This window comes from Procambarus clarkii, chromosome 81 (genome assembly GCF_040958095.1).
Source record: "Procambarus clarkii isolate CNS0578487 chromosome 81, FALCON_Pclarkii_2.0, whole genome shotgun sequence".
In the NCBI taxonomy this organism is placed as follows: domain Eukaryota; kingdom Metazoa; phylum Arthropoda; class Malacostraca; order Decapoda; family Cambaridae; genus Procambarus; species Procambarus clarkii.
In genome coordinates this window covers 20653662-20675254 of record NC_091230.1, presented here as the reverse complement: position 1 = coordinate 20675254, position 21593 = coordinate 20653662, and the positions used below count along the sequence as shown (strand labels likewise).

The following is a 21593-nucleotide window of genomic DNA, read 5'->3' as shown; positions in this document are numbered from 1 at the left end:
CGACACCACTGAGCTCACTGGCCGACACCACTGAGCTCACTGGCCGACACCACTGAGCTCACTGGCCGACACCATTGAGCTCACTGGCTGACACCACTGAGCTCACTGGCTGACACCACTGAGCTCACTGTAGAAATCCCTGAGCTCACTGGGTGACACTTTCATCCATCAGTCACCCTTTTACTCTTCAAACTTCTTTATCAGACTTATGTTAAATTCTGAATCCTCAATGACTTAGCTTACCCATTCACGTTTCTTCTACAAGTAGGTTATTACGGCTGTATAATTTGTCATCTATTTTAAATTAATATATGTATATATATTTGACTTCATTTGAAATTTTTAGCAATGTTTTTGACTAATAGTAATTCTGATGACAAAAAATAATAAAAATAATTCACTGTGTTGGGAAACAGGTAGCCAGTGTATATATATACATGTTAGGCTTATACTGAGGTCTCAGATGCAACCCCCACAACAGCTGACAAACTCCTAGGTGAACTTTAGTGCCTAATGTGTGGAAAATCATACACAACTGACATTGCATCTGTTTACTGATTACAAGTATCATATGGTACATATCTAGTTGCTAAAGACTTAAGTTCTGTGAATAATCACTGCTTAACAAAAAATGAAGATGCATTCCTGAAACAACAACAAACATGTTGCCGAGAAGACATTGTCACTGACAAAAAATTATTAAACCTTAATACAGCAATACAATAAAAACCTCTTGGATTGATTTTAATGTATTTTATAGCATAATTGTTTCGTGTTCATATGTACAATATTTAGAAGCTTAGTGACCCAGATTGGCAACGACGTATTCGCTGTTAAAGCTCAGATTCATAAGAACTAAAATTAGATCAGTTCAACACCTCAATACGATACAATGATTGCAGGTCACACACAAGCCATAAAACACACACACACGCAAGAGCCATGTACGGTATCCTCAAGTTAATGTAGATCGGATATTTTCAACATTAACTTAACTACCTTACAACCTTTTAATATTATAAGATTTAAATTCATAGATTGGTTCAATAATATAATAATCAGCCCCTACCTGTAACTCAACCATATACAATGTAGTATGCATAGTTACATATGTGCATATGTACCATATGAATAAAAAAAAATCAGAGGCAAAAATGCATATCCATTATGCAATAAAAGAACAATGGTTAGGAATTCATGCTATTATACATATTTCAGAGCTTTGCATACATTTATGCCTTTTTTATACATTAAACAATGCTGTGAATGGTACATTTGTTTTTATAGAGCATTTTAGGGTGTGAAAATACTGTACTGTACTTGCAAAATTATAAGTTTACTTGGAAATAAAACGTTTAAAAGCAAATATAGTTTGAAAAAAAAAAATAAAAAGTCCTCATACAGCATTTCCCAAACAAATTTGTTAAAGAGCAGACATAATAATAACTTCACTAGTTTCCCAAAGGCAATGTAGTATGATATCTCCTAAACAGACTCATGTGCTTTGCCAATATTACAAATGTCAAAGGTAATAAATAAACTAAAGAATACATAAACACTATAGGGTGCAGCATACATACCCTGTACTTGAAATGACTGGCTGCATCAATTAAAAAGAAAAACTATAGACATTCTTGCTATCAAATCTGCTTCCAAATATGTTAAACACTGTCAGGTACCTAATATTCTTTAGATCCATAATTATCTTTAAAATGATATACATTATACCCAAGAAAAATTAATTGCAATACAACACACATTTTGTTCATAAAGACAATGGGTCTACCTTGTGTTGTAGACAAGTAAATGTTTGGTTATATTGTGATAATGTTTTTCCTCCAGAAGTCATCTTCATATACCAGTCAATGTACAATTTTTTTTTAATTACAGACATGTAAATTTTGTTTATTCACTTGATTCTTTTAATATATGGACAGTATTTGGTTTAGCTGGTCAATTCCTAATACAATCTAGTATGGTTAAACAAAAGTAAATAAGTAATTATCAAAAGAAGGCACCAAACCGGGAAGGCTATGTAGCACCATCAAATACGCAAAATAATCAGAGGGCGCTAAATATCACCAAGGATGCCAATACGAGAACAAAAACGCATAAGGCGAACGATATCAAAAGTATCCGAGTCACCAAGTGGTTAAACAAAATTTCTCAAAGGGTTTACAAGAATGTCTGGATCTTAAATTTATTGTCTCCACATCTCACCACAGCATTACCGAGTTTTGATCATTGCCAGTACAGTATTATTCCACACTTTACAGACAATCACAAGCACTGAATACATTGCTAATATTAAATTAATTATATGAGGGCAAATTCTTGCCATAAAACATAATGCACCATTTGCTTCATAAATAAATTAGTAAAATTACTACCGTACTTAAATAATGTAAATAAATAGTAAATGATTAACTATTCAATATGATCCGAATAAACTTTCTTGCCTCAGATTTCTTTACATTTAAAGATAATTTCACTAAATCACACTACTGTATATTCATTTACATAATTACAAAATTACAAATGTATCAATTAAAAATAGCTCTAAATAACCAAATTTTACTGTATCCATAACCCACTTTCTCACTAAATGCAGTTGCACCATAGTTTAATCTCATGTCACCACCAATTACATTGTATCCAGACTGAGGAATATACTGAAATCTTTGCTGCCTTGCGTCATGGATCATTTATAGCCTACAGTATTACAATTCCTCATTCCACTGCATGCCAAAATGCTGAAAATGTTCACGATGTTAAATTAGGTTACCGAGTACTGAATTAAGATTGAACAGACTACAGTATAGTACAGTACAGGGTATATTGCAATAGTAATCAAGCAAATTTTAGCATACATGAGAACTGATCCTTACAATAAGTTTAATCCTATATTATCATTTAAAGGCTTCCAAGTATCATACCATCAAGTATCCTCTTAATGCACATAACTAAGTTCTATTTTAAATACTAGAAACTTCTGTAGCACCTGAACTTGGTCCAAATAGGCCCTCCATTGCAACCTCCACCACATTATTGTAAGCTCCTACTACAGTAGCCCAACCACTTGGATGGACGGTTGCAAAATAATAGGCTATAGACCTCAATGGTAGAACGACGGTCTTGCTTCATGCAGGTCGGCATTCAATCCTCGACCGTCCAAGTGGTTGGGCACCATTCCTTCCTTCCATCCCATCCCAAATCGTTATCTTGATCCCTTCTAAGTGCTATATAGTCGTAATGGTTCGGTGCTTCCCCCTGATAATTCCCTTTCCTTCCTACAGTATATACCATTGGTATATACTGTATACAGTATAATGGTATATACTGTACATAGTACAGTATATACCATTGGTATGTCATGCAAGTAAACCAGAATCGAAAGATTACAATCATGAAAATTTTGAGGATCACTTCTTCTGATAAAACTATAAATAAAAGTACTGTAATCCTTTATCTTTTCTAACAATTATGGCCTGTTTTATCAAAACAAGTAGTTTGTCTGTATAAATTTATGTCTAATCTCAATAAACAGCTTTCATAATTGGGTTAAAGGAATAATTACCGGCAAGCAATGCGCAAGTTTTATCAAGCAGAGCACCAAATTGGTATGACTTTTGAACAATGTAATTTCTCTACATGTATTATGGCTGTTTGCTCAATTAACAAAGCAGCTAGCATCACTATTAAATTGCACTTTTTAGGAACAATTATAAATATCACTGCCATAAAAATATATGTAGAATTATGCACTTTTTATCATATTACAAGTACAACTGCAATCGCTACAACAATAATTACAGGCATAATAAATTTCTTCAACTACAGGATATTTAAAGCTAAATATTTATTACATTATACCAGTATACATGAAAATTTGATATGCATTTATTATAAAGTATCATGTTAACCATCACATAAAATAAGTAACTATGGACAGTTACAGCCATTTTTAAAACTAATATTTTAAAAAGCAACAACAGTCTAACTATAACTATGACCTTTTGTGTGACCAAAGAGGGTCCAGGCCACTAAATGGATCAGCTGGATCATCAGTCTTTTTCAAAGCCCCGCTTGGATTTTCAAAGCTATCTTTCGTAATCTTATTTGGCTTTCCTGGTATCGGAGGGTCCAGTTTAAATTGCTGTGGATCTAAACTAGCTGCTAGACTTGGAGGAAGAGACGAAAAATTGGCATCTAAAATTCCACTACCTGTACTCTTAGCTGGTTGATTACTAGAATTAATGTCCAAGGCACTGCCACCAGAACTACCTACACTGCCATCTGCCTCAACTTCACCACCACTGGAGACCCCTGATGGAGCTATCAAAGCTACAGTGTCTTTATCCTGGTCTTTCTGTACATCCTTCAACTGTTCCACACTAGTAGAGGAGCCATTACTGAGCAGGGACGCAGCAGAATTGCTGCGTGAATGCTCATCTTCACTTCCGAATCTGCCACCTTCCTGATCTGTTGGATGAAGTGGCATGGATTACCATTAAACTGGAAAAAAATTAATTTATATTCAATATTAAATATTTAGCATTTTGAATTGCACTCCAATTTATTGTACATACAATAAATTTGGGTGCACTTACAAAGTTCACCCAAAGTTGACCAAGTTTTGCAGTTTTGAATCAGGAAAACAAAAAAAGTCACCAAGCCTAGAAGACTATTTAGTACCATCTGTGGCATAGAACAATCAAAATTCCTTATAGATTTATTGGGTTATTGAAAATGCCATGACTCCTTATGATGAAATTATCTTGTACAAGCAACAACTAGCATGCATGCATATACATTAAATAAATAAATTATATATACATGTATGTATGTTGTTGAATATGATCAAAAGGGCAAGATTAATAATTCAAACATGAATCTTTTCAATATTTCTTACGTTCTTCTTCACTGTCGAGGGTAACTGATAGATTAGCTCTCCAAAATTCATTCTTTATTTCTGGTCTGACGCCTGAACGCATTTCGTAATACTTATTACATTTTCAAAAACTTAGTTTACACGTAAAATATAACATACTTATACTCATTTTGGGTGAGGTTTATATTTATTTATTTATATATTATATAAATTATATTTATTTTTTTGTATATTTATTTATTTATTTGTTTATTTATTCCAAATAGTGTGGTAGACATATGAAATAGATTAAATGATAATGCAAAGAATACCATCACCACTGGAAGCTTCAAATTTATATATGATGAGTATATGGAAGATAAGGCAAGTTTAAATCTCATCCTGTAAATGCACTTGGGCAATTACACACAACATACTAATATTAAACCATTAATATAAATTTTTTACTTATATTTGTCATTCATACGAAATAAGTTCTAAAGTTTGGCATAGGCCACCAGGCTGCACATCAAGGTGAAGCTAATATAAATTAAAGCCTTACACAGTATAATTAGTAATAATTTAGCGTACCGTACTACTAAACGCAAGCATACTAAAGCGTACCTAGACCGAGCTTGCTCTTAAGCCGTGACAAGTCGTACGAGGAGAGCAGATCAGCCGACGGGTGCCGCACGTGGGTCTTTTCTCGTGGACCTTCCTCAAATGTGGCCTTATTGGTCAGGATTCCCCCTACAAATGAGAATACTTCTATCTAGTTGCTTACAAGGAAACTACATCTAATAAATACAAACCTTTTTCCTATACTGTATTATACTTGATAAATCCCACAAAATTCTATACATTTAGCACAGTATACTCTGTCTCACTGACTAGTAATGATAAGTACAATCTCCTACAGGCCTTCCTAACATACATCCTCCTCTCTCTGTAGGAACCCTGCATTACTGCTAACACCCTCATCTTCACCCTATACACTAAGAGTGCATGTCCCATCCCTTCTGTATCATTTTTAATAATCTCTCAAATTTCTAATACATTACCTGCACAATCAAATTAACAACTACAAAATTGGCAAACCAGCATGCACCAAACTTCTAGTGGCAAGGAAACAAAAACAGGGAAATTTTACAGGTTCAAGCAGAATACTATACAGTTCTATTCTTCTAGCTTACAATGCAATGGCCTTACTGAAACAGATGAAATAAAATGCAAACATTTTAATTATGTATGTTATGTTTTGGAATCAACATACAATTAAATCAACTCAATCTCCTTTTAAGCTTGAAGGAAAGTAAAAAAAATTTGAATGTGTTTTACTATGTAGTAAATTTGAATACCGTCGAGCATCCATTATCTGAAAACTTGTAGTTCAAAATCACTCAATCTGAAAAGATTAAAAAATGCCATTGTCGATCTCAAATCCGATAATGAACCTTATACTTAAAATGACTGGTTAGTTTTCGGAGTCAAGGAGGGAGTCATTTTCTATCAGCCTCTGCTTTTCTCTCTGTTGATTCAGAGTAACTCAGACCATTTGCTTGGCATTTTTTAATGATGTTTTAGCTCTCCTAATATTTTTTCCATGAGATCCTTAATCAAAGACTATAGAGAACTTTTTGTTCAAAATATAAACCAAAGATAACGACTGGCTGAGCATATAGGCCTATACTCATCTCATTCACTAATTATAAACAATGTAACATGGAAGCATAAATAAAATACAAGAATTAGTTGAACTACTACACAGCCCTGACTGATACCACTTGGTAAATAAATCAATATTAATAAACCAATAATCATTATACAGTTGGCAAGTCATGATGAAATTCTTCCAGATTTCTGCCATGGTATATAATCACATTTCCATCACTAATCTTCCATACTGTGTAGTCATACTTCAAAAAGATTTAAGGTGCTCATGAATGTTATATATATATGGTTAATGGCAAGTACTGTACATACGTTTCATAAGCACATCTTGGGCATAATAGAGAGCTGCCGAGAAGAGAAAATGGAGATGCTCCTTATCTTGGACTCCGCCCCGTCGCTGTCTGCTCAGCTCCACCACCAGTGATGTCAAGTCCAGCAAGTTGCCACCTGTAATATATCTTATAATTGAAACAAAAATGTATGAAGATAAAATCACAATTGCGTGATGCATCAAATGAACAAATGTTTGTCGTAGCTCAGTCGATTAAGGCAGCGTCTGGGATGCTCTCGGACGCAGGTTCGAATCCTCATCACGGCCCTTGTGGATTTGTTCGTCTGAAGATAAATACCTCAACAGGGATATAGCAGCCTGAGTAAGGAGGATAAAGATTTACTAAACTGTACTGAGGAATTAAAAATAAAATTTGTGACAAAATTGTTTGATGCAGGTACTGCCTCACTACTCCAACAGAAATTTCCATGGTCAACTACCAGGATCTGCCATGTCACACTGCCCTATCAATTGTCTCTTTCCATACAAAGCTTGTGTGCCTTGTCAGTAAGCATGTACTGTACTGTATATAGGTCAGAAGCAAGCTGTACATATAAGGATGGAAATGTATTCATTCATATATTTGTTAGAATTTAATTTTATCCAATTTTCAAATGCCAATTGTGTATGGCAACTTAAATCAAGATAATTTCTAGAGTTTAACAGGCAGCCTACCTTACTTCTTAAACTCAAGCTCAATATATATGTATATAAAGGAATTTCCTTTTCAGTACTACTCACTGGAATGAATTTCTTTCATGAAAGCTGAAAGAACTGTAAGAACCCCAGATCTGCCCAGGCCTGGAACACAGTGAATCAGAATAGGTCGAAGCTTATTTCTCTGCTGCCGCTGAAATGTATGAACTTCGACCAGAAACTGTAGTAATAAGCTTGGATTTTCTGGCATGGCACTGTGGAAGTGTAACAATATTTAAAGTAAATGAATGGGAGCCATACTAAAAATGTGAAAACATGACTCGAATGAAGAGATTGGAACATTTAATGCGAAACAAATTGCAAAGTAGCTAAAGGATGAACATTCATAACACTCCAAAAACAGGTACAGTAGTATAATGCAATACTTTATGTTAATTAGAATATACTATACCTTGAAACAAACATGCTTTAGAGAAACTCTAAATTAAGAAGATCTATTCATTTTATGTGACACTTTGCCTGTTAGGGATTTCCACAATATAACAGCAATACACAGGATATGTGCTTATATAGGGAATTTTTTATATACAAATAGTTAACTTTTATCTTGGCATTTCTGTATATCATTGTTGGTACGTTGTGCTCTGTTTAATATTATTAAAGTGAATGATTAATGGAAATATTAAAATGTATGGAGGTTGAGGAGGATAACCAAGTACTCATTGGCATCTAAATATAATACATATACCTTAATGACATAGCAGCATCCACTCTCTCTCTTCTCACCTGGGAGGCCATCCTAAGAACTGAAGATGAATAATCACGCGAGTTACTTTGGAAGTGCGTTGTGTAACATGAAGGACGCGCTGTAATGAAACTGGAGAGCCAGCCTGACGACAACTATGCAGCACAACAATGAAATGGCCATAGTCTACACTGGAGGCTGTCTCACTTGGCAGATAAACTTGGCCTTTTACCTACCAAATTGAGTGTTCGTGTCAGCAAAATATAGGTATAATGCTTTTATGATATTCATTTGACAAAACATGTAGACAATATTAAACACAAGTTCTTTGATTAACACATTTATTTTTTTATAATTTGTCCAAAATAAAGTAGCTCTTAAAAATTGTGCCTGCCAGCTACCATTTATCTACTCTATGTAACTAGCCCAGTACTATAAACTAACTAAATTAGCCCCTCCCAAAGTCTGCCTTTGGGAGGGGCATTACCTTAATATACATAGCATAAACAATGGTTAAGTCTTACCTCTGCATCTGAGTTGAGGCAAACAATGATTTCTACTTGCTGCTCCCAGACCATTGTCCAAAAGTCAACACACGTGGCTGACATTGGTGCCTGCGTGAGGATCAGAGGAAAGCTCTCCTCCGTTGACTTCAGCTAAACCAAACGAGGTTACATCAGTCATAACGTGAACAGTATTTTATGACTACATTAATATGTTGAATTGACTTAGAAAAAGAAATTAGCTTTATCAATATATTAACTATTTCTACCAAGTTCTATCCTGCTGTCTGCCACATACTTATTCCTAGCACTCATACCTATGACCTTCAATTATATTATTATTCACATTTTATTTTCTGTTCTATTCTCTTACTCCATAATGTTTACATGTGGCAGCGCACATCTCTGCTGCACCCTAATATTCAGTGACAGTGTTTCCTGCATTACCCCATCAACTCTGTAACAGCATTACTTGCAATACAGCACTCATTAGACTTCTTGAAAATATACTTAGAATCTTCCAAGTATTGCATCAACACTGCTTTTAAAATAAAACAATGTTCAGATAAACACCATCCAGAAGGTATTTCTCATATCACTTTCATTTTAACAGGAGACCACTTCAATAAACTTAAAACTTCAAATTCATTAACGGATCTTAATTTAATTTTTTTATCTTTTTTCATCACCTTAGTGCTTGTGCTGTCACTCATTTCACTCAAAAAGACATTTGCAACTAAGTAACACTTGATATTAATGAAGTTTTGGTGCAGTAGTGAGTGGTGTATGCAACCTTACAATCATATTTTTAAACACAATGGGTCAAGACTTGTCTGTCCTTTACTAGTCATAACTCTCACTTTTTAACATGAAATATGAAGCAGAAGAGCTTCTTTGAACCGACATACACAGATTCATGATATACAAATCTACTTTATAAGCTCCACAAGAACAAATATACAGCACTGCATTATCTCTATATGGATTAAAAACATGGATTACATGTTTTTAATCTCACCTGCATGTTCATATTAGGGTTAGAATGGCAGTTTCAATGTTTTAAAAACCAAACAACTGTAATTTATTTAGGATAAGCAAATAATATGTTTTATCATTACAAGAAAAAAGTGTTTATTGTATTGAATTAAGACAATTAATATTTTGCTAAATTGAAACTTGACCCATGGAATGAAGTTATTTCATGTTAATAAATGCATGAGCACCTCGGTGCGTTAGATTCAAGCGAGCGACATTAGAGGACATGCAAACTAACCTGAACAAAAGAGGCATTGATGTAGTCGTCTCTAGCAGATGGAAGCGTTACTCTAGTGTGGTCGTATGGAAGGATATCTGCAAATCTATTCTTCAAAGGGTAGCACCGAGCAACCGATACTTTCAGTTCTCCGCATTCCTTCTCCTGGAATATTGTAAATGTAAAGAGGTTTTCTAAATTTGAAAATTAATTTTCAATGTTAAATGAACTTTCCATTCCCCCCTTCCCCCCCCCCCCTTTTTAAATAGTTTAATAAATAGCTTCTGGAGTTCAATTAAAAGTGTAAGGAAATGAACTTAAGGATGTGGGAATAGGAGGCCAGAAGGCAGCAGCTAAGGTAAGTAAAAGAGGGCCTTGGGAGTAGATATAATATTAGCATTAATGCCAGAGGCACATATATATAAAGATAACATCAGCTGCCATACTAACCACTACTTCCACAAGCTCCTTCCATTTTAGTTCCAAGTTTGTTGGTCCATTTAGAGACTTTCGATCCAGACCTTCAACAATCTTGCTCAATCGTTCTGTTTCATCAGCTAGCTTCTGAAGCTTTTCATCATCAGATAGTGGATCCACTACTGTTGGCTTTCGATTCTGAAAGAAAACAAATGTCTACATCCTGTTTTTCCCTTGTTACATAAAGATTTTTCTATTGTCATATTTTCTTTAATATTCAATTTTATAACTGTATTCTTCTCATGCAATTCAGTACAATCAATTACACGTCTTTTCAGCTTTAAACCCATTGCCTGAAAATGAATGTTAAATTAGCTTACAATGCTTGAAGTTAAATTCCTTATGTTGTAATTACAACAAAAGATTTGAATATTTGTTGTCATAAATCATAAATCATAGATAATAATCATACGATGCGACCTACAAACATCCAGAACACCTAACCCACCACATTCATCACTGGAGTCGCAGTAAACTGCATTTAGAGAATTCATACTACAGTACCTATGTCTCAATAACCTAGCTGATCAGAAATTATAATGCAGAGATAGTGATCATGCATTGTGCCCATTAAATGTGGGATTTTTTGTTGCTACTCATCCAAGATTAAATTGGTTACCAAATACTGTACCCACATCATGTATGATTGTGCCTCTAATGCTGTGTTAATGCTGTATTGATGATTCACTTCAGCACAATCCTTAATATTTTGCAATACCCGCAGCACTTCAAAAAAGCTTCGTCTCCTGGTTGATACCTGGTTACCTGGTTGATGGGGTTCTGAGAGTTCTTCTACTCCCCAAGCCTGGCCCGAGGCCAGGCTTGACTTGTGAGAGTTTGGTCCACCAGGCTGTTGCTTGGAGCGGCCCGCAGGCCCACATACCCACCACAGCTCGGTTGGTCCGGCACTCCTTGAAGGAAACAATCTAGTTTCCTCTTGAAGCTGAAGATTTATTGTTTGAGTCTCAACAACCTTGTCAGTGTACTGTAGTTTGTACACCAGGCATGAAGTCTCTCTAGCTGAAAAGCTGGATATGGATTACATGTTTTTAATCCAACCTGCATGTTCATATTAGGGTTAGAATGGCAGTTTACATAGCTATCATATAGGAATATCAAGTCAAATATCCTATTTACCAGAATATTCTAACTTTCAACCACCAAATCCATGGGTAACTATACTGACAAGTGAAAGGCCTCACAATCAAGATTATGGACTGAGGTTTCCCATGCCAGAGATAATTGTTCATTATAAGAATATGTGCAGCATTAAAATCATTATTAATTTTCAGTGACCTAAAATTTGTATGCTTATTCACCATCCTCAAAGTTCTCCATTTTCCTAAATGCCACCAGGTTCATTTATTCATGATCTTTTATTATTCACCTCAACACACATTCATGATAAACAATACTCGTTGAACCTTTCATTAAAATCTTTTACAGTTGCCACCACTAAGTCAATCTCCTTTTCACTTGTCCTTAAACTCATCTAAACAGTTTCCAGCTTCTTTATCAGCATTGATTCTATCTTTTCTTCTTTAACTCCTTTTCTTTCGATGTAATTATTTTCCTTCAATATTCTGTCAAAAATACTACAGCTTGCTAATGATTCATTTGTAGCAAATGTCAAACACACATTTGACAATTTTAATTATTTAACATGTTTAAATATACTGCTGGTGCTTGCAGGAAACTCCTCAGGTCCCGAGCTCTGTCTTTTAGTAAACAGTTGCCTATTGCAAGGCCTTCTGACTCCTCTTCCTTATTTCCCTTTTTAACTTTTTCCACTTGCTTATAACTTACACTGAAGAAGTGCTTTCTTACATCCATTTGGCTCATCCAAGCTTCTATTTTCCAGCCATGTCCTCTTGTCCTATTCCTGTCCAACATTTTGGTCCTCTCGACTTTGTTAATATCTTTGTGTTGTGTCCAAGGTGTGAATGTGCAAATTTGGGCTTTAGCTCGCGTATAAATAAAGAGTAAAACTCAAGACAAGTAGTATCTTTGAACGACGAGTCAAACCAAGTTATAACTGATGATAAAAAGGCAGCCGACACTGGATGAATACTTTATGTGAACACTGACGTAAGATAGACATCCGAATACCAACAAATATTTCAAGTAGACGAAAATGTGTAAAGCGACATGTCCATTACATTCAAAATAATTAGGAAGAGCATCAACAAATTGAAGGAATAAGAAGTTCCAGGTGTAGCTGGAATAAAACCCAAAATTATAAAAGGAACTGGCCGATAAAGTGTGTATGACTAGAAAGTCCCTATTGACTGGAAATGTGCAAATACTGTACCCATATCTTCAAGAAAGGCAGGCAAAACTAGTCAGAAAACTACAGATCAACCAACCTACCCTCATATGTGTAAGCTCAGGGAGAAGCTCCTAAGGGAGGATACCTTTCACCATCTAGCAATGCACAATTTTGTAAAAGCAACAACAGGATTGTCAAAAATAAATCGTCCCTAACTAAACTGCTCACATTTTTGGAAACAGTAACAAACTACACAAAGGACTCCCAATATATGTAGTATTGTGTATGTGGTCTTCCCGGTAGCTTTTGATATGGTGCAACATGAAAAAAAGCAGAGTTGTCCTAAATTAAAATGAATCTGACTGGAAAAGTGTTGCAGTTGAGTGAAGTACCACAAGATTGCCTCTTGAGGCCAACCCTTAATGTAAAATAAATCAACGACATATGAGAAAACACAAATGCCATCAAATTTGCAAGCGATTCAAAGATCTATGGCAAGTTGAAAAGCAAAATGATATTGAAACCTTGCAAAGTGATCTATATGAGCCTAATCATTAGGAGACTAGTAAATGCTTTTCAATATTGTAAATGCAAGACATTGTATATAAGCAAGTCATAAATAACTACTGTAACAACAACATGACCACGCAACAGATTGATAAAGAAAGTGGCCTAGGAGTTATGAACTAGGACATACTCTAACTGCTTTGGAAAGTTAACAATGACAAATCCTCCCAGATCCAAGTCAATTCTCTCACAGGAAAGACTGAGCATCTCAGAACTAACAACACTACAAACCAGACATGACAGTGATCACATCAAGACCTTTAAAATATTGAAGATATTTATCTAAATTTGTTAAAATGTTTAATGTAACACACACAAGGGACATCAACGCCAGGTTAAACAAAATACAATATATGACAGTAAAACAGGAGATGCTTTTTCATCCATAACGCAATAAATCCATAGAAAAGCCTACCAGCTTAAATAGTAAAGGTGAAAACATTATTCCAGTTCAAAAATTTGACAAGAAAATATCCTAAGGAATAATGGCCAGAAAAGCCATCTTTGAGAAGTAGATGGCTTCTCAAAGCAGCAGCAGTGGAAGCAGATGCAGTGGTATCTGCTTCCTGTTCCACTGAGGCCACTGCAGAGGGTGGTTCTCAGGTAAATTCAGGTACAACATAAAATGTAAATAATACATGACTGTACTGTGCCATTGCATTATATTCTACCTAATTATTTTGTTAAGCGTTTATTCTTAGCTATCTTCTTCTTGAGGTTATCTTGAGATGATTTCGGGGCTTTTTTAGTGTCCCTGCGGCCTGGTCCTCGACCAGGCCTCCACCCCCAGGAAGCAGCCCGTGGCAGCCGACTAACACCCAGGTACCTATTTTACTGCTAGGTAACAGGGGCATAGGGTGAAAGAAACTCTGCCCATTGTTTCTCGCCGGCGCCCGGGATCGAACCCGGGACCACAGGATCACAAGTCCAGTGTGCTGTCCGCTCGGCCAACCGGCACCTAGCTAGGTGCCTTATTAATTATATTTTACACAACAAAAGACCAGTGACAGCTGTGCAGTGTATTGCATCATAATAATGATGTAACCCTTGAATTTCAATACTGGTACAATTACTAGATTCTTAGTTCCTATTAATTTGTTTAAAATACACATTTTTTTATATATTTGACAGAGAATTCTAAGATACAATTAATTAAATTATATAAATCTTGCAGAGCAGATGTTACACCCAGTGACAAATGGGCTTTGGGCACTAGACATACGCTAAACCTGTATCCAGAATTGATGCCCTGGGACCATAAGTGTATCCATGCATATTTAATTGTTCCAGTACTGCCAGTACTTCATTTTATTAAACTATCCCTCAACCATTGTATCTAGCAGCACAATTTTGTTAATATTGCAGTGGAAGGAAAGGATTCGTTAACTGTTCACTAAACACTAAGCACAAGATTCACTAAGCAGATTTACTAAACGAGATATGAACACAAATGCTAGAACAACATCGAGATTCTTGCAAATGCCGTTGCATAAAATATCTACGTCAAGAAATAAAATAAATGTTTTATTTAAGTATAAAGTTCAGCATTTGCACACGACAGTACTGTACTACCTTGGCCAGAACAGCGAGATCAAGGATGCTGGAGGAGACCGTGGCCGAGGTGTTCGTTGCAGTGTTTAAGGCAGCAGTGTTCTGCAAGGACATGTATCTCACTTAATCACAAATACTTGTCTATTTTATAAAAGCTGCAAGGTGAAGAGCAGGACCAAGTTTTTAAAGCTGCTTCAAAAATTGTGTGACAGTACAACTTCGACAAGAATATACAGAAAATCACTGGGAAATATAAAGGATAAAGGATGACATTTCCCAAGAAATTGAAGACTAAAGATATACTATATACCTGTAGTCCGTTTGCTACACGAGTGCAAATACAGTATTAATAGGCAGAGTATCAATCGCTAACTATGCTAATTAATAACTAACCACATGCAGTAATACATAACACAGAATTTAAATTAAAGTTTATCACATATTGAAGAGCTACAATACTGCATAGTGAAACAAATTTATATTGTATTAGGGATTCAGTTTTGCAAAAGAAACAGTTGCTTCTCAAATGGAATGATTAGCCCTGGACAATTGGTGCATCTGAATTTTCTGTTGCATCAGATTTTAAACACCTGTGACAAAAACTTATGTACACGGTTTTCATTAGCCCAATGGTTAGATTAAATGTGTGCATCCAGTAGTTTGATATAAAAATTACATGGACAAAAGTAAATTTATCAGAATTTAAAATTAAATAACATTTATTTTTGTTTATTGGCAATACAAAGGTGTTAATAGAATTACAGTGCAATATAACTATGTGCTGCAGCAGACTGTGACTACATCAGAATCATTCTGTATCCAATTTTTCTGCTCCAGTGGGATTCTACTGTACTGTATATATACAGCAAATACAACCGACTTGATAATTTCTTTCTTAAATCAAATTAAACTAGGCATGTTTAAATCACAGCTAATTATGGAAGCTATTTCTACCCCCTACTCCCAGCACACTTCACAGTACACATACTTGGAGAGGGTTTCAGTTCTCTTACTCCCCGAGCCTGGCCCAGGGCCAGGCTCGACTTGTGATAACTTCATCCAACAGGGTGTTGGTTGGAGCGGCAGGCAGGCCCACATAACCACCACAGCCTAATTGGTCTGGCACTTCTTGCAAGAACCTGTCCAAGTGCCTCTTGAATACATCTACCTTCGTTCCGGCAATATTTCTAATGCTTGCTGGGAAGGTGCTGAACAGCCGTGGACCCCTGATGTTCAGTGTTCTCTGGTTGTGCCTATGGCACCTCTACTCCTCATTGGTCCTATTCTGCATTTGCTTCTGTACCTTTTGCTCAAGTATGCTATTCTACTGTGCAAATTTGGGACCTGGCCCTCCAGTATCTTCCATGTATATATTATTTGATACCTTACTATCTCTTAAAAATTGCTTCCCCCCTACTCCAACACCTCTGTATATGTATATTAAATATAGTAGGCCTTTTGAGGCTACATAAATAGTAAACATGGACTATCAAGAAATTAAGTGTAGATGTTGGCAAGGTAGGTATATACGATGTGTATATATATATATATATATATTACAGTATATATAATACATCTCCACACACACACTGTAGATGTACTACGAATGTATACTTGTTACTGAATACCCAATGTATAGTTTTTTATAAACATTATACTGTCAGTATTGTGGGTGGGTATGAAGGTGGTAGGCAGTGTTGCAGGAATATAAGGGTCCTACCATCCTGTGGTAGTGTGTCATCCTACCATCCTAGGGCAGGATGTGGCTACCACGACACAATCACGTCTTTCAAACCATATATGCTGACCCAGCTCGACCTCAAATTTATCACAAGCATTTGTATATATATTTTATCCTCAATTATCAGTTTTTCTCTACTGTTTTGTCCATTATTCCTCCCAATCACACCTGGCAATTTTCACCTGGTATATACAGTCAGCCGAGAACATCTGTAGTCTAACCACACACGTTTTTTCCTTCTATAAAGTATAAAGATGATTTATAAACTGCCTAACTAAATAAAATTTAAGAATTTTATAAAATCTGCCAACTATTTCTGGGGTAGCACAAGAGCCAATGCAGAGAATTGTGGCTCTGAGAGTAATTATAAACAACTCGCACAAGTTAAACCATTAAATGACTTCTCATGCAAATCAGATTGAAAGCAAAAACTAATTTATTTTTAAAACAATTTATTGATGTCTTAAAAAAAAAAAAAGTTACTTGATTCCAGACAGTATTATATTGTGTGTTAAACAAAGATACTGAATATTCTATCAAGTGAGATCGTGTGTAAAAATTATACAGTTAAATTAGTACTGAATGCAGGTGAAAAAATACAAGTTTTTTGGGGACAAAAATACAATGTAATGCACACAGAAAGCTTCTGATCATAAAATGTCAAAAATCCAATCTTAAGATGCATCATACCCTTATCTTTAACTCAAAAGCTTTAATGCTACATTACAACTGGCCTAATTTCAATGTAAAACCAATACCCATAACATTCCATACATATTGAAAGGTAATTCAAACCCCACTATAAACCCTTGAGAACATGTGCATACAATATGTAACTGGCACTGAAGGTAAGCCTACAGTGGCCAGACACTACCCAACCTGCTCAAGAGGAATATGGTGGGTATGGGCAAGTCGACACCTCGAAGGAGTCTTAACCAAGAGGAAATCTAGCTTGAGATATAATTTGTGTGCTTACAATTTCTTAAAATATTTTGCTGCTTGAAAAATTAAGAGTAAAACATGAATAGAAAAGAGAAATTGTGTGAAATAACCGAGTGGAAATTCAGATCTATGGCCACTTGACTATGAAGCCTCCACCCGTCACATAATTGTGAGACGGGAGAAAGGAATGCTCTCAAGAGAAATCACAAGGGAACACTGCTAGAATATGCAAGATTGGTTGGTTAGTTTGATAAGATTTAGGCACAAAGACTAATGCTAAAGATAAATATAGGTATATATTTACCAATTACTAAATGAAAGAACCACAAGAATAAATCTTATGGTAAATAAGTTATTAAAACAGGTGATCCAACTGTTTTGGTAAAAACATTTTCTTTTAATTTTAATGATGCAAGTACATAGGGACTACTGTAAATACATCTGTGTTGCTCATAATTACTTCCCATTTAAAATCCAGCACGTATGTGCAAGTATGTATTATTGATACAAAGGTAGACAGGAGATAATGGATTGGCCGACGTGTACGGCCTAACTGGGTACGAGACTGGCAAATATCGCCAGTACAATGGCAGTCATTGGGAGTATATAACAATTTAGTTATTTTTTCTATTAAAAAATGTAAATGAGACAGCAAGATAAAAAATGTTAGGGCAAGAATATATTTTTTAAATGAAAATGGAAGTAGGATAAGCACTGTACTATGGTAAATACTATAAAATAAATGAAGTAATCCTAAATATTTATCCAAGATTTCATAACCCAGCGAGCATCGTTAACGTTACCTACTGTTAGGCTTTCTACATCAATAGGGCAAGCTGAACAAGGAAGTGTGAGCTACATTTGCAGACTCCAATAGCACATCTTTTGGTATAATTATCATAACCATGAATAAATTTTTAAATCAAACTGACTAACTGACGAAACGTCTGATTAAATTGAAAGTCTTCTACACAAAAATTAAAACTAAACTGCTATTCCAACCATATTCAAAATAAAATCAGCATTAACCAAGGTCTTATTGTATTAATATATTAACCAATTCTTATTAAGTAACGGCAGTTTTGAAAACCTACAGATTTAACTTTACCACAAGTTAAAAAAAAAAATTTAATACAAGTTTTAATCTAGAAGACTTACACTTGACACAACGTTGGGCAAGTTGCCTCCAGTGACTGGTGTTATCTGGCTGGTTGCAGCGGCAGTAGAGGTGATGTCAGGAGCAGCACCCGACTGAGCCGAGGATCCCCCACCGCTACTTGTCGACTCCGACGATTGTCTTGTGCCTGCTGGTTGCGGAGTTAGAGGTGACCACTGGGATGTTGGAGGAGATGTTAACTCTATACCAGATAAGAGGTCCAAATTGGAGATGCCAGTAGTCACAGATGACACAGAGGCCCCTGTTGACACACTTGATGCGTTTGCTCCCTGCTTACTCAGTGCCTGTAATGGCTGGGGCTGCAGAGGCTGTTGCGGTGGTTGAGGTGGTTGTGGTTGCAGAGGCTGTTGTGGTGGTTGAGGTGGTTGTGGCTTCAGAGGCTGTTGTGGTGGTTGAGGAGGTTGTGGCTGCAGAGGATGCTGTGTTTGCCGAGGATGAAGCTGCTGCTGAGGATACTGTTGTAATGATGGTGAAGGATTCTGTTGTGGATGTTGATACTGTTGTTGATCACCATACTGAGCCCACATCATTGACTGATTATAACTTTGGTTGAACTCCCTGGCTTGACTGTACTGGCTAGGAGTCTGTGCCATCTGGCTACCGCCTGGCAAACTATTTTGAGTTGTAGTTGTTAGTTTCATACCATCAGCAGTAATCTTCTCGCTATGTGTTGAACTTGATGCACTAGACATGCTGGTCACTGTATGAGCAGTGCCAGCCTGACTGGTGCTACTAGATGATATGCCTGCCTGAGGATAGCTAGAATACATGTTCCACTGACTTCCTCCCTGCGACGCATATGCTAGAGTATTTGTTGTTGGCAATATTCCTCCAGACTGAACACTCGACATTGTGGATGGTTGTGACGAGTAAACTCCAGCATTGTATACTGGACTTGAATATGATGCTGAAGAATAGTTAACTCCTTGATTAGAATATAAATTAGATGCTTGAGTGGTAGCTGTCTGTCCTTTGTAAGACGACCCATCTTGGTTCACATAGCTAAACTGGTTTGAACCTGCCTGATTGTACATAGCTGAAACTGCTGTATTTGCTTGGGTTTGTGGATACTGATAGGGATACTGTGGATAGGCTTGCGTGCTTGTTGGTGTAGGCTGAGTACCAACTTGGGAAGTTGATACTGGTGCAGTTGTAGGAATGCTGGGTGTGGAAGTAGTACTCTGCTGCTGTGGGTAGTAACCATAATAGCCTTGAGACATATTACTAGTTTGTCCTGTTGATACAGGACGAGACATCTGAGGAGTGGATCCACTGGAAGTACTACTGCAAATACTCCCACTTGCCATTGAAGTAACAGTATTCACATTAAAATTTGAAGAAGAAGTCACCGAATAGCCTGGACCATACCCATACTGAGGTAAGCGGGAAACCGATTTGTCACATCCATCAGCCGTGCCGCCATGAATTGGAGATCCCTGAGGCATACCGTGAGGACTATGGACACTAGATGGCACAGCTGGTGTTGCATGTGTCATTCCTGGGACATTCTGGTAACCATAATGTTGGTATGGCACATTATAGCCATACTGATGAGGGTGTCGAGTTCCAGCTTGTGATACTGGATAATTAATTGGTTGACTGACTGTAGTGGTACCAGTCGATGGGGCATTTAAAGCACTAGAATAAGCTGCAGATTGAGTGGATGACATGGGAGTTGAGCTCGGTACTGGAGGATAACCAGTAACACCTGCATTTGCAGAGTAGGTTGGAGTCCCACCCTGCTGAGGGTAATACTGACCGTGTGCGCTATGGGGTGCTGCAGTGACGGGAGTTTTGTAAGGCGATGCAGCACTTAATGGGGCTGGAGATGGTGCTGGCGAGGGTGCAGAGGGACGGTATGCAGAAGCTTGACTAGAGTAACTTCCTGTATAGCTGCCCACCCCCTGACCACTGCAAGAGGTTAGTGGGTCATTTTGCTCAGAGCCTAAAGGTGCAGGACGCATACTACTAGTATAAGAGCCACTTGGATCACTATATCCATAACCTGGTATTCCTGGCTGAATTTGGGGAGTTGCAGCAGGTATTACACCTGGAAGCATCCCACTGCTTATGCTCATACCTCCACCTTTCATGTGCTGCAAGAAATCTTTAAGCTTTGGTCCACTGGCAGTACTTACACCTGCATCCAAGTTTGAACTCTTGCCAGGCATAGATGGTCCACCAGTTTTAGGTACCACAGAGCCTCCAGTAAACTTTTTAACATTTGCAGAGAGAACATCTTCACGCTCCTCATCTTGCACGCGACAAACAGATTTGACTCGAGATGCAAGCTTGTTCACCTGCCCTTCCAATTTATGATAAAATTCTTGAGCATCTTCAGCCTTTTTTAAGATATTTAGATAGGCATTGTATGATGCCAGAAGTGATGAAATTGTTTCTGTTCTCTGTGCCTGAACTTGATTTGTTAGCCGGCGAGTTGTAGCAAATGCAGCATTGGCTTCCGAGAGCGCCTGGAGGATGTTTGCCTGCGCAGCCATGTTTTGATCAAGCAAAGACACCTGCAAAAATTAAGAAGAATGAAAGCACCAAATTTAAATCAGTAGTCTATTTTTACTACACATTTGCAAATATATTAAAATTTAGCAATGAACCTTAAGGCCATTTTTACTATAATGTATTACAATACTGAGGAATACGTAGAGTGCTGCATAGTCTCTATGACGGCTAAATCAGTATGTTTTATTCTTTACAGCAAGTTCAAGTGCTCTTTCAAGAATCTTTTAATGCTTCGAAATGGATGAGATATCTGAAGGAGTATAAACGAGGTACCCCTTCCCCCTCCTAATAGAAGTTTGGATACTTGAGGAAGAACAAGGCAT

General features: G+C 36.7%; 1 protein-coding gene across 3 annotated transcripts in view; it reads right to left on the bottom strand.

Annotated features, from left to right (window-relative positions):
* Positions 1-536: 536 nt before the first annotated feature.
* Positions 537-21593, bottom strand: part of mop (tyrosine-protein phosphatase non-receptor type protein myopic) — a 39536-nt gene continuing 18479 nt past the window's right edge. For 2 of the 3 annotated variants that reach the window (XM_045766475.2, XM_045766476.2), the window contains 10 exons: positions 18735-21272; positions 14915-14995; positions 10480-10644; positions 10051-10194; positions 8799-8930; positions 8316-8506; positions 7614-7783; positions 6854-6988; positions 5495-5620; positions 537-4482 (listed from right to left, as the gene is read on the bottom strand). In XM_045766475.2, the coding sequence (XP_045622431.2) occupies positions 4007-4482; positions 5495-5620; positions 6854-6988; positions 7614-7783; positions 8316-8506; positions 8799-8930; positions 10051-10194; positions 10480-10644; positions 14915-14995; positions 18735-21272 (4158 nt within the window). In that variant the 3' untranslated portion in view covers positions 537-4006. The remainder of the gene's footprint in view (positions 4483-5494; positions 5621-6853; positions 6989-7613; positions 7784-8315; positions 8507-8798; positions 8931-10050; positions 10195-10479; positions 10645-14914; positions 14996-18734; positions 21273-21593) is intronic. The other variant, XM_045766477.2, reaches the window with a different exon arrangement.